This window comes from Electrophorus electricus, chromosome 9 (assembly GCF_041902795.1).
Source record: "Electrophorus electricus isolate QZ-2024a chromosome 9, ASM4190279v1, whole genome shotgun sequence".
NCBI classification, from domain to species: domain Eukaryota; kingdom Metazoa; phylum Chordata; class Actinopteri; order Gymnotiformes; family Gymnotidae; genus Electrophorus; species Electrophorus electricus.
This window is the reverse complement of record NC_137505.1, coordinates 7,982,062-7,994,690: the sequence shown is the minus strand read 5'-3', so window position 1 is coordinate 7,994,690 and position 12,629 is coordinate 7,982,062. Positions and strand designations below refer to the sequence as shown.

Sequence of the window (12,629 nt, the reverse complement as noted above, 5' to 3'; positions counted from 1 at the left end):
CTCTGTTCAGCGCAACCCCACCTGCTCTCTTCAGCTCCTTCTTGTACCACATGTACATGTGACATATGATATGCGTACGCATGCTAGATGAAGGTCTCTAAGGGTCAGAGGTCAAAGTCAGATGGCAGGCACCATCCTATGGAACTGCAGAGGGGTTGACATCACCCAGTGAATGACCACAGTTTGCTGCCGTAAACCGCGTGCAGTCGAGCTACATACGTGTTTGGAACCGGCGCTGAATAGGAAGCGCTTTCAGAGCTTTGAGAAAGGAAACAGCACTGCCAAAATAGACTGTCAACAGCATGTTCGGTGGCTCATGGGAAGAAAGGCTTTAGGTTGTCATCTGCTAACGTGGGCCTTGTCTTGCCGAGGCATTTTACGATGTTACATAAACAAAGAAACAATAGCGACCCGTCAGTCATTCTGCCTCTGTGATTGCCTGAGTTTGTGTACGTAGTCTGAAGGGGTGATTCTAAGGCATGACCTTTTCACCTCACACAACACAATAACACTGGCTGATATGAAACCTGTTGAGCAGAAGCACAGTGAACCACACTACGGTGTAAACAGTCAAATAAAACAGTGTCCACGCTGTGCGGGGACGTTTTGGTCGTACAGAAAAGATGACAACATCCTGTGTAAGACTTGGAGACCTGATAATTCTATCGATGCCAATATAACTCACGAGGCACAAACCCACACTGGCCATAATGAAAGTTATGGTTCAGTGTGCTAGAGCAGGATACAGGGTTTGAAAAATCTTTTACTGCATTGTGTCATCAGAACAAAACCACAGTGTTAGAAGCTCCAACGTCCCTGTAACCGGCTCACTGTGGGATTCGTGTCACCAGGACGCTCACCACAGACAGAAAAGAGCTGATGGTCACTGCTAAACTCATCACTGACAACACTGTCAAAGCAAAATGGAACTTTATGTACTTCTAGTTCCAGTGAGTTCCACCCAGGTGGGCCGAGAGCGCCAGGAATGGTAATGTCAGGCTGTCATGTGAATGTTTTTGTTTGTCTTAAAACATGCCTGACTAAAACAAGCTGAAATCTCTTAAGCCAAACTAGCAGCTCAACACCCTCAAATCAAATGTAATGGTTTATTATGTTCTTCTCATGAGTCATCACAACCAATAAGGCATCACCCCAATGCTCATAACTTTAGATTACTTTCAAGACTTGGCCCAGAGATTAACACAGCCAATCACATCCTTTAACACGAATAAAGGGCTTAATAGAGCAAGTCATCAGGAAGGATTTTTTGACAGGTGATTTAATATTTGAGAGCAAAAGTCAACAGTTCCATTTGAGCTGACAAAATGCCCAACCTCGACTATCTTAGTCTGAAGCAGTGTGTTCAGGGCCAATGTTGTAATTCCTCTGATGAAAGAGATGAATGTACATATTGAAACTGGTGGTGTTTGACAGAGGTTCAGTATAACAGCCTTGTTTAAGGAGATAAGCTCCTGGGGCCTTTCCTTGAAGCACCCTGGGCTGCTGTTTGCTCACTGATTATGTCGGTCCACACAGCAAGAGTATTACTAAGATAATAAAATAATCAAAGATGTCTGATATTGTGCACCATGTATGTGAGCCTTTATTTGCCCAGCTGAAGGACAAACATATATCCATACCCCAGATCTCAAACAAATAGTGTTTTACTGTTTAGAATGTATTTAATACACTATTGTTAAGGCTCACGGTTGATCAACAGACCCACCTTTCCAACAGAGAAATATGGGCTCGTAACCGAAAGAAAAGATTAATTCTGAAAGTCCCATTATTAACTTATCACTCATATGCTCAAGTCAAAACTGATGTAAACCTGTCCCATCAAAAAAATAAATGACATTTAATAAAATGTAATACTATAAACATTTGTGCTTGTTAAAATTATCCTGTGTTGTGTTATTTAAAATAAGGTTTGGGTAGAACTGAAGGGCACCTGGAGAATGTGCGTTATTTAAAGTGATCTGGTTTGTCATGGGATAGATGACAGTTGAACTAGGGAATATTGCTTTTAAAAAGTTAAAACTGTAAAATTATTTTAGTCATTTGCAGTCTGTATTAGTAGCATAACCTGAATCACTGATGTGATGTTAGAACTGCGCGTGTCCTGGGCTCGGTCACGCTTTCATTACGAGCACGAGCTTTCTGCAATAAAAGTCTGCCCTCTAGTGCTGGAAAACTTTAATTTCACCGAAGACATTTTTGTTTTATTTTCATATCCTAAATTAGCTCTAATTAATGCCCATCTTATTAATTAAAACGCAACTTTACAAACAAAACATACTATACTACACATATCTATAGTACACAATACTGGGTAATATCATAACAGAGTAATATCATAACAGATCATTATGATGGTTAATAAAAAGCAATGAATGAACACTCCATAAACACTGAGTGTGTTATATCGGTAGTTTTGGCACAGTTGATTGTGAGATTATACAGGGAAATATTACACACAAACTGGAGAGGTTAAAACCAACCTGATCAGTGAAGAGCAGAGCAGGTGACTGATTAATAGATCCTATCAACGACTGCGATACGGTCTGTTATTATACCCTTTTTATACCATTATAAATGCAGAATAAAGTGGCCATACCAGTTAACACAGCTAACATAATAACCCCCCATACATACACACACGCACACACACACACACACACACACACACACACACACACACACACACACACACGCACACACACTCACACATACACACTCACACACACACACACACACACACACACACTCACACATACACACTCACACATACACACTCACACACATACACACACACACACACACACACACACACACACACACACACACACACACACACACACATACACACACACACACACTTTTAATTTCTCTCAGCCCCCTTGTCTGCTGAACCGTTTGGGAAACTCTCCTTTGGAACCACATATTGTACATTTAGTGGTAGTTTGAAGGTGAGCCTTCAAGGTAACAACCCTCCTGAACAAAGCCAGTTTTTAGCAAACAAGAGAAGAGGCTCCTGTCTCCCCCTACAGCTGAAGCGTTTGTGCAGAGCAAGAGTCTCTGGCCTCCAGCCAAACCCTCTGTCTGCTGGGAATTTAGAAGACACAATAATCAAGCAGCTAGCTTTACCCCCCCCCACACACACACACACACACTCACACACACACATACACACTTGTGTAAACTCTCAAACAGAGGTCAAGGTTCAGCCACACAAAAGCAGTGCGAGACAGGAGGACGCCCACAGACACAACCCCCATAATGCACCTTACTGAGTCTAGATGAATAGGGCTACAGCTGATCATTTGATCACCTGTTGTTAGTGTTGTTAGTGCAGTGTAGCGTTAGTGTAGCATTAGTGTTTAGTTTAGTGTTAGTGTGGTTAGTGTAGTGTTAGTGTTGCTAGTGCAGTAATAGTGGAGTGTTAGTGTGGTTAGTGTAGTGTTAGTGTTCTTAGTGTTGTGATGGTGTTGTTAGTGTAGTGTTAGTGTTTAGTATAGTGTTAGTGTGGTTAGTGTGGTGTTAGTGTTGTTAGTGTAGTGCTATTGTTGTTAGTGTAGTGTTATTGTTGTTAGTGTAGTGTAATGTTAGTGTTGTTAGTGTAGTGTTTAGTATAGTGTTAGTGTTTAGTATAGTTTTAGTGTGGTGTTAATGCTGTTAGTGTAGCGATAGTGTTAGTGTAGTGTTAGTGTTGTTGTTGTTGTAGTGATAGTGTAGTGTTAGTATTTAGTATAGGGTTAGTGTCTAGTATAGTGCTAGTTTAGTGTTAGTGTTGTTAGTGCAGTAATAGTGTAGTGTTAGTGTAGTGTTAGTGTGGTGTAGTGTTAGTGTTGTTAGTGTAGTGATAGTGTCGTGTTAGTGTGGTTAGTGTAGTGGTAGTGTTGTTAGTCTGGTTAGTGTAGTGTTAGTGTTGTTGGTGTAGTTTTAGTGTGGTTAGTGTAGTGTTATTGTTGTTAGTCTTGTGTAGTGCAGTGTTGTTAGTGTATTGTTGGTGCAGTGTTAGTGTAGTGTTGGTGTAGCATTAGTGTTTAGTGTAGAGTTAGTGTGGTTAGTGTAGTGTTAGTGTTGTTAGTGTAGTGTTAGTGTTTAGTATAGTGTTAATGTTTAGTATAGTGTTAGTGTAGTGTTAGTGATTAGTGTAGTGCTAGTGTAGTGATAGTGTTGCTAGTGTAGTGATAGTGTAGTGTTAGTGTTTAGTATACTGTTAGTGTGGTTAGTGTTGTTAGTGCAGTAATAGTGTAGTGTTAGTGTGGTTAGTGTAGTGTTAGTGTTGTTAGTGTAGTGTAGTGTTAGTGTAGTGTAGTGTTAGTGTTATTAGTGTAGTGATCATGTAGTGTTAGTGTGGTTAGTGTAGTGTTAATGTAGTGTGAGTGTGGTTAGTGTAGTGTTAGTGTTGTTGGTGTAGTGTTAGTGTTGTGTTAGTGTTGTCAGTGTTGTTAGTGTTGTCAGTGTTGTTAGTGTAGTGTTAGTGTAGTGTAGGCCTTGTACTTGTAGTGGTTAAGTGAGTCTCTCGTCCTTAACAAGCATTCTTGATGATCCTGTGAGGTACGATTCTGGCAGTGTAAGTAGTTATCATAAGTAGTTATTTGCATATTTGCATATCACACCTTTGCATATGGGGATATCTGATTCTGGATTGGTTAATTCTTTCCTAAGTGCTCTGTTTGTTAAAGTTGGCCATTGGAAATAGTAATTTACAGTGGGACAGAAACAGAAATGCACTTGTGCTAATCCATGTGCTAATCCATGTGCTAATTCATGTGCTAATCCACAGTCATGTGACATATTAGTGTGGATCAGCCTGTTTCATTCTTTTGTTTGTCCTTTTTTATACTGTCAGTATGTTCAGTTTTCCAAGTAAACAACAAGACTTGTCACTTTACAAAACACACATCACTGAATAGATGACGCCCCCTGGAGGAAGAGTCCAAGCATTGCAGCAAATGTGATATTTAACAGGACTGTAAAGTGGAGGAATAGTTTGACACCTGAATCACTCAGACTTGCTCTGAGTATTTATGAAAAATTAGAGAAATTTAGAATTTTTTATCTTTACCGTGAAAACTTAAAATGTGCTCGCTAAATTTTATATTTATGATTATATTTAATGTTAGTAGTCATATATAAAAAAATTAAAAATAAATAAAGCTAGCTAGCTAAGTAAAGTTAATTCAAGTCTCAATTCAGATTCAAGTGCTCCAGAGTCATGGTGCTTCTACTCTTCATTACATGAGTATTGATCTTCATGTCTATGGCTCTACAAAGTCTGGGGGGAAATTGGTTAATTGGTTAATAAACAGACCTGGTTTCTCGTCAGTTACAGATTTTGTGGATATTAGAAGACAAATGCTACAATTCCCGGCATTTGTTGAACAACAATTAACTACATACAGCAAAACATTTCTTTCACAGTCCAGTAATTTTAATGTATTTAATAGAGATCTACTTATGTCCCTGGTAGGAAGCTGGGCAGGTAAATGCTCATGGAGATCTGGTACCAAAACACAAAGTTGTAGGATTATTTCCACAGGATGTCAAATTTATTTATATAGCACTATGTTACAAATGTTGTCACATAGCAGCTTTACAAATGTTTGAATGTCTGTTCAGAGCTTAGAGGAGAACAGAAGAGCAATAGCTCCACTCTGTCCTCGTTAGTACAGTGGGTTGTGTCTCTGTCTGTTGTGTGGAAGCCCAGGGTTTGATTCCCTTGACTGGGAGTCTCTTTAGCAAGGCTTTGCACAGGCTGATAAAACACAGAACAGAAGCTTCTAGAGGGTGTCAGAGCTTTTAAGTTGTTGTTTTGCAGTTTACAGTTACTTCAGCTTCACAAAAGGATGTTGATAAGCCGTCTTCATCCAAGGTGTGAACTGAAGATTCTCTTCGTGGAAGGAATGTCCAGTTCCTACTACTAAATAGGCAGCTAATGTTAAACACATGAGCCCACTTTTACCCCTCAGGTTAAACTTGATGCATTTATCTGGCTACCCTGGATTAATTCAGTTTAGAAATCTGGACAAATAAATAATTGAAAGAATAGCAAGCACTGTAGTCAGTCTGACCTGAGAGTCAGATCGCCACTGGGCTAAAATGAAGGATTTAAAACTTAAATCGCATTTAAAGCGCAACTCTGGCTCAAACAGTACATAACAGTGGAAAAGCTGTAACTTCTTCACAGTGTACAAACACGAACAGCTTCTAAACGTATCATTTCGTACCTGGATATAAAAGCCAAAGATAAAGAAATTGGCACACGTCTCGGACAAACAAGATAGTTATCACAACTCGTTTGAAACCCGCTAAAAGTACTTTTGATATGTGAGGACAATGGATATCCGACTGGGTGGGCTGCCTTGGTCAGGACTGCCCGAAACAATCAACCCCTCAGTCAGTTCCTGCGTGAATAAAGACTAGAGGGCTGGGGTTGTCGCTCAGCCCCTCAGCAGAGGTAAAGGTGCAGCAGAGGTAGACATGCGTTGGCTTTAGACAGACGCGAGGATCACACAGTGCATGGCTTGCGGTTTATTATATTTGAAGAATTTAACCTGCAATTAATTGCAAAATGCATTCAGATCTAAATGTCTGAAGCTTCTTTTTTCTAAGTGAGACGTTCATGAATACGTGATCCGACCATATACAAGCCCTTTTCTGGAGTTTGTGGCCATAAGAGCACGAGCGCCTCTGCTCAGCCTCGCGCGTTACTGTGTTCTCGCGGAAGGAACAGCACGCGGCGTCGCGTGAGACCAGAGGCAGTGGGCTTGGCGTCTCACCCCGAGCTCCAGGCAGTGCGGAACAGCACCGCACTGCTGCTAGGTTCGGACCTGGGGAAGGTAGGCTTGCTGTTTTGCTCAGTGTTGGGCTTTATGTGTGCAAACACGTCCTTGTGTTATTACTGACATGGGAGTTACTTGCTTTAACGTGTTAACGAAATGGCATATTGGCATAATTTCATTCAGTTCATCCTGTTTGTCCGCTTTGTATTTATATTTAAACCAACAATGCAACTCGCTATAGTTTTAATCCATTTGCCCATGAAATTATAGAGGACGTGAATTTTTAAGTTGTTGCGCTGAAATAAAATATCATCTATACGTAAACTTTATATTAAATGTGTGTTTCTGAAGAATATTAGTGTGAATGATCCACTGATGGACATTAATATGTAATGTGCTTTAACACAAATATCCCTTTAATGTTTACTGTATACTGACTTAAATATATACAGTTTGTATACAAGTTTATAAGTCACATATCTATGTACACATATGTATCACTTTCTGCTAGTCCACGAGAATGGAAATGAGCTAGTCCACGAACAAAGAACATTGACAAAACCCTGGTCTATTATCTTCAGACATATTTAATAAAGGTTTTCTTGTTTACAGGTGTGATCTTCAACTGCAAAAAAATTTTTTAAAAATGAGTGCAGGTGATTTCAGTGCAGGTGAACTCTTCAACATCTACGCAATGTGGGAGGAGCTAAACCTGACAGAACACAACCTGTCGCAGGCGGAGCTGCGACTGTGCCCTACGCATATCAGCCACTCCACCCTCCTCCAGATCATGTGCACCCTCTTAGTGATCATCTTTGTGGTGGGTCTGACTGCTAACGCCCTGGTGATGTGGGTGGGCCTGCGTTCAGAAGGACGCCGCCGTCATGGTGTGCACCTGTACATTTTGAACCTCGCCGTGGCTGATCTGTGCGTGGTGACCACACTGCCCGTGTGGGTCAGCTCACTGGCACAGGGGGGCCACTGGCCCTTCGGACAAGCGGCCTGCAAGCTAACCCACCTCCTCTTCAGCGTCAACCTGTTTGCTAGCATCTTCTTCGTGGTCTGCATGAGTGTGGATCGTTACCTGTTTATGGTGCGGCTCGGCCGGACCTCTGGCAGGTGGGAGACGCCAGGACGCTGTCTGGTCTGTGCGGGAGTTTGGATAATCTCTGTGATTGCCTCTGTGCCCGAAACCTACTACCTCCAATCGGTAAAGTCTTTGCATGGCAACGTGTCTTTGTGCCGCCCTGTCTACCCAGAAAACGATCCGATGGGATGGATGGCAGGAATCCAGCTGAGCTTTGTGGTGCTGGGCTTCGCTATACCTTTCCCTATCATCACCGTCTCTTACACGCTGCTGGCGAGCACCTTGGTCACCTCCACCTCGTCCTCGCCACACCGGCAGAAAGACTCCAGTGTTAGCAAAAAAATGCTCCTCACGTACATCGTGGTCTTTCTGGTGTGCTGGGCGCCATACCACGCCATCCTGCTGGCTGACGCCATGGCTATGCTCGGAGTGCTGCTGCTAAGCTGTGCGGCGGAGAACGTGCTCTTTGTTGCGCTGCATCTTACTCAAACCTTGTCTCTGCTCCACTGCTGTGTGAACCCCGTGGTCTACGGCTTGGCTCACCGCCAGTGCCGCCATGACCTCATGAAAGATTTCATCTTTAAATACTCCACCCACACAGGCCGGGCGCACCTCATGGAAGGATCTCAGGGTACCGAGACAGACCGTACAACCATGGAGAACCAGCTGGAACCGTGACCTATGACCTACGACCTCCCGGACCTACAGCCTGTGTTCGGCTCTTATGAAGGATCCTCAGGATGTATCACAGCATAATATGACTGTCAGATATATGCAATAAAAATGTATTAATAGTTACAATAAAATCTAGAAATCCATTGTCAAGTTTTACGTGTCGATATGTATCATCTAATGTGTTTTATCATCAAGATCATCTAATGATACTGGCTAGAAGAAAGAGTTTTTATGATGGAGTCAACAGCCCTCTCTTGTCACTGTAGGAAAACAGCACACGATGTATAAGTGAACATATTTTCATGGTTTCCAGTGTGTGGGCTTGTAGATGTCTTTACTGCAGCTTATTTGTCACTAGTTGGAAAAGCTCAACGCAGATAAGGCTCCTTTCACTGTCCACAGCGTTGGGGGTTATAGTCCGCGCATGCTTGTTTTCTTCACTTGCTTTTGAGAACATATTTTGAGGACAGAAATGTGAGTCTTGTGTTCAGAAAGCTGGTCGATTCTAACTGGATTACATCTGGGTTATTTCTGCATTTCTGTGTTTGTGCATTTGCGGATCTTATTGTTTGAATCTGATATTTCTTTGAGCTTCGACTGATAACAGTGATTCCTGTTAAAAACGTTTCTTTAAGAAATATTAGACTAGTATACTTAGTATACTTTCAAAATTCCGTTATATTTATTTTCAAATTAATCGGTTTTGTCACATTCTTCTAGTTTCACTTAAATATGCAGAGCACTTGCTGATGCAGTATCTACTGCCAGGATAAATTGTGCTTGCCATGAAATATATGTGTCTGCTACCCAGGTCCAGCTTACTCTGTTTGGACCTTCAGCTTCTGAGGACAGAACATGGTTTTCCGCTTGTGTCTTCTATCGGGATGAACCCACCATCCACCAGAAATCCACTGTCAAACAAGATCATTTATATCACTTTTTGAAAATCCAGCTCCAAAAAGCAGAATGACTACAAATAATGAAGATGCACGTGCTTGTAATCTGTATATGATAAATGTTTAATAAAGACAGTAAAAAAGAAATGAAAACAAAAATGCAAAACTAAAAATTATTAACCTTATAAAGCCATAAAAGTCTGCATGAATAATACATTGACCTGGATTCAAGCGTGTACACTGAGTTTAACATGGAGGTCCAGGATCTCCAAACACAATCATTTTTCATATATACTTAACATATATATATATATATATATATATATATATATATATATATATATATATATATATATATATATATATATATTTCTAACATGAAAATAAATATGTTTTTTATTTCTAAATTGTTCATTCAAACTGCATGTGTACAACAGCTGTAGCTTTGATGTCTGAGCCAGTATAAAGAACAAAAGGTTTAAGCAACACAAGTGCGAGAAACTCCTTCCTAACTTCTGGTGAGAGGATATGACACATTTCAAAGCCCTAAAGAAGTCGTTAAATCTGATTGGTAACAAAGTTTCTGTTTTAATCATGAGTTCTGAAATCATATTCAGGTAGAATGTAGCTGCAGTTTGAGACAGAATGATGGTTTGCAGAAACAAACTTCTGGCAGTCTGTCTTTAGATTTGTGTTTTACATAAATTAACTTCAATATGTACCTCCTACAACATACCCAAGACGCGTGCCAGATTGGTCGCACTACGACTGTATGGACGGTTTACAAGATACGAAGGATTATTCAGACCTAAAATAGACATTTTTGTTTTCTTTTTGTTAAAATAACAAAAGTATATCTTATTTGATTATGTTAAATAAAAAATATTATGTTAAATAAACATTATGTTAAATAATATTAATTGCAACTGAAAGACTTTGCAAAAAAGACTTGATTTCTCAGTATTTTATCATGAATGTCAGAGATCACAGAAAAATGATGTCTCACACCAGTCATAAACAAACTGTCGAATAAATTGTGTGTCTATCTGTTGGGTGTGTTTGTTGGGTGTGTGTGTGTGTGTGTGGTGGGTGGGGGCAAGTGTTTTAGGAAGACATACGGTAGACGCACAGTCTAGAAACCAGCTTTAGTGTCTAAACTGTGCTTATAAGATATATGTGTTAAGCCTGAATATATGTTATTACATACTGTATGTTGAAAAATGACAAAACCATCAAGTTCAAGTTCAAGTTCAAGAGGTTTTATTGTCATTTCAGCTATATACAAGTACACAACAGAAACGAGACAATGTTCCTCCAGGACCATGGTGCAACACAAAACAACAGTGCAACAGACCATAAATCCTGAACTAAATTATCTCATGTCATATATATGAACATGTGGATAAATCTTATGCAGCATGTTTGTTCACACTCTGTAAACATTTACCCGTACATGCAAAAAGTAGTGTTGAACACATAAACTATGAAATCCACTGCTGAATTTACACCAGTCTGTGCTAACTTAACTCTCTGTGATGTTCTCACTGCTTCATTGCTTTTCCTCATAACATCCTCTTCAAGGTCAAAACAAAACCACAAAAATGTCAGGTGGATGGAACGCTAACCTTTCTACAAAACTGAAGTATATCATATTTAAAATGCCTAGGTCAGGAAGAATCATTCTGCGCAATGTTAAAGGAATTTCTAAAAACCCGTAATCACGGATGCATTGGAAAAAGGATCTGCGATGCGTTCTTACATAACAAGAACAGATTCCAAACTTCTAAAAGGAAGAGGACTGGTAAGACCTTCGATTATCTGATCTTGGTGAGGGAGACATTTGTGTCGTGTGTTATACGGGATAGAAATAGACAGAGGAAAATGTCGCATGCCCCCTAACGCCGAGTGGAGTGGGAACAGATGAAATAAGTCAGAGAGCCACCCACATACGAGGAGGTGCTGGAGCGTCGGGGGCCTCCACTGTGCTGGAGCATTGGGGCTCCGCCTCCACCTACAGACCAGCATTCACCAGCCTGAAAACAGAGACATGGAAGGAAGGAGACACAGAAGGAACTGGGTAACTATAACCTACAGTGACCAGGGGATTTTGTTTAATGGTCTCGTAGCTGCTTTAGCTGCAGGACATCTGCTCCTCTGATACCTATCAGTCACTCTACTGCTCCTGTCACTGGCTTCCAGTAGCTGCCTGCATCAGATTTAAAACCCTGATTCTCGTCTACAAAGCCAAAAATTGACCAGCCCCTCATAATGTCAAAGGTCAAAGCTCGATCTGTACCTCGAGTACTTCGAACCTCAAGTACGGCTCGGCTTGAAACGCCATGATTCAAGTCTCATGAAGGACAAGCATGGAGACTTTTCTCTGTCCTGCTCCCAGATGTTGGAACGATCTTCTGCTGGCTGTCTGGACAGCAGAGTGCCATGCAGTCTTCCAACGCAGACTGAAGACCCATCTTTTCATTGATTATTTAAATGATCACTGATCCTGCTCCTGTGTTGACTAACTGAAACTCTAGTGCGTAGTGTTTATTGTACTGATTGTTGCACTTCTAGTCATCAGCATTGATGTACTGTATATCAACAGTATTCTAGTTCAAAGGTCTCTTGCACTCTGACCTACTGCACTGGCTAGGATTTTTTCATTCTATGAGGAAATGACAAAGCACTTTTGTAAGTCGCTCTGGATAAGAGGATCTGCCAAATGCCATGAATGTAAATGTAAATATAATCTAAAAATCTCTCTGACCTCCTTCAACTTGATGGCTTTCTTCACCACTAATATCCACTGGTGCCACCATGACAGACCCAGACATCCTGACAGACCCAGGCAGGCTATCAAGCCCTAACAGCCTAACAGGCCTTGACAGGCCACCCAGAGTGATCCTCCACACACTGAGATCCTCCACACACAGAGATCCTCCACACACAGAGATCCTCCACACAGAGATCCCACACACACAGAGTGATCCTCCACACACTGAGATCCTCCACACAGAGTGATCCTCCACACACTGAGATCCTCCACACAGAGAGATCCTCCACACACAGAGATCCTCCATATACAGAGATCCTCCACACAGAGATCCTCCACACACACAGAGATCCTCCACACAGAGAGATCCTCCACACACAGAGAGCCTCCACACAGAGATCCTCCACACT

The 12,629-nt window shown here is 41.2% G+C and overlaps 1 protein-coding gene across 1 annotated transcript; it reads left to right on the top strand.

Annotated features, from left to right (window-relative positions):
* Positions 1 to 7,407: 7,407 nt before the first annotated feature.
* Positions 7,408 to 8,634, top strand: ackr3a (atypical chemokine receptor 3a). Its single transcript, XM_035522686.2, has one exon. The coding sequence runs from the start codon at positions 7,438 to 7,440 to the stop codon at positions 8,554 to 8,556; it is 1,119 nt and encodes a 372-aa protein (XP_035378579.1). The 5' UTR covers positions 7,408 to 7,437; the 3' UTR covers positions 8,557 to 8,634.
* The last annotated feature ends 3,995 nt before the right edge of the window (positions 8,635 to 12,629 follow it).

What these genes read in the sequence shown, in the direction of transcription:
- ackr3a (XM_035522686.2), top strand. Translation starts at nt 7,438, where the DNA reads ATGAGTGCAGGTGATTTCAGTGCAGGTGAACTCTTCAACATCTACGCA.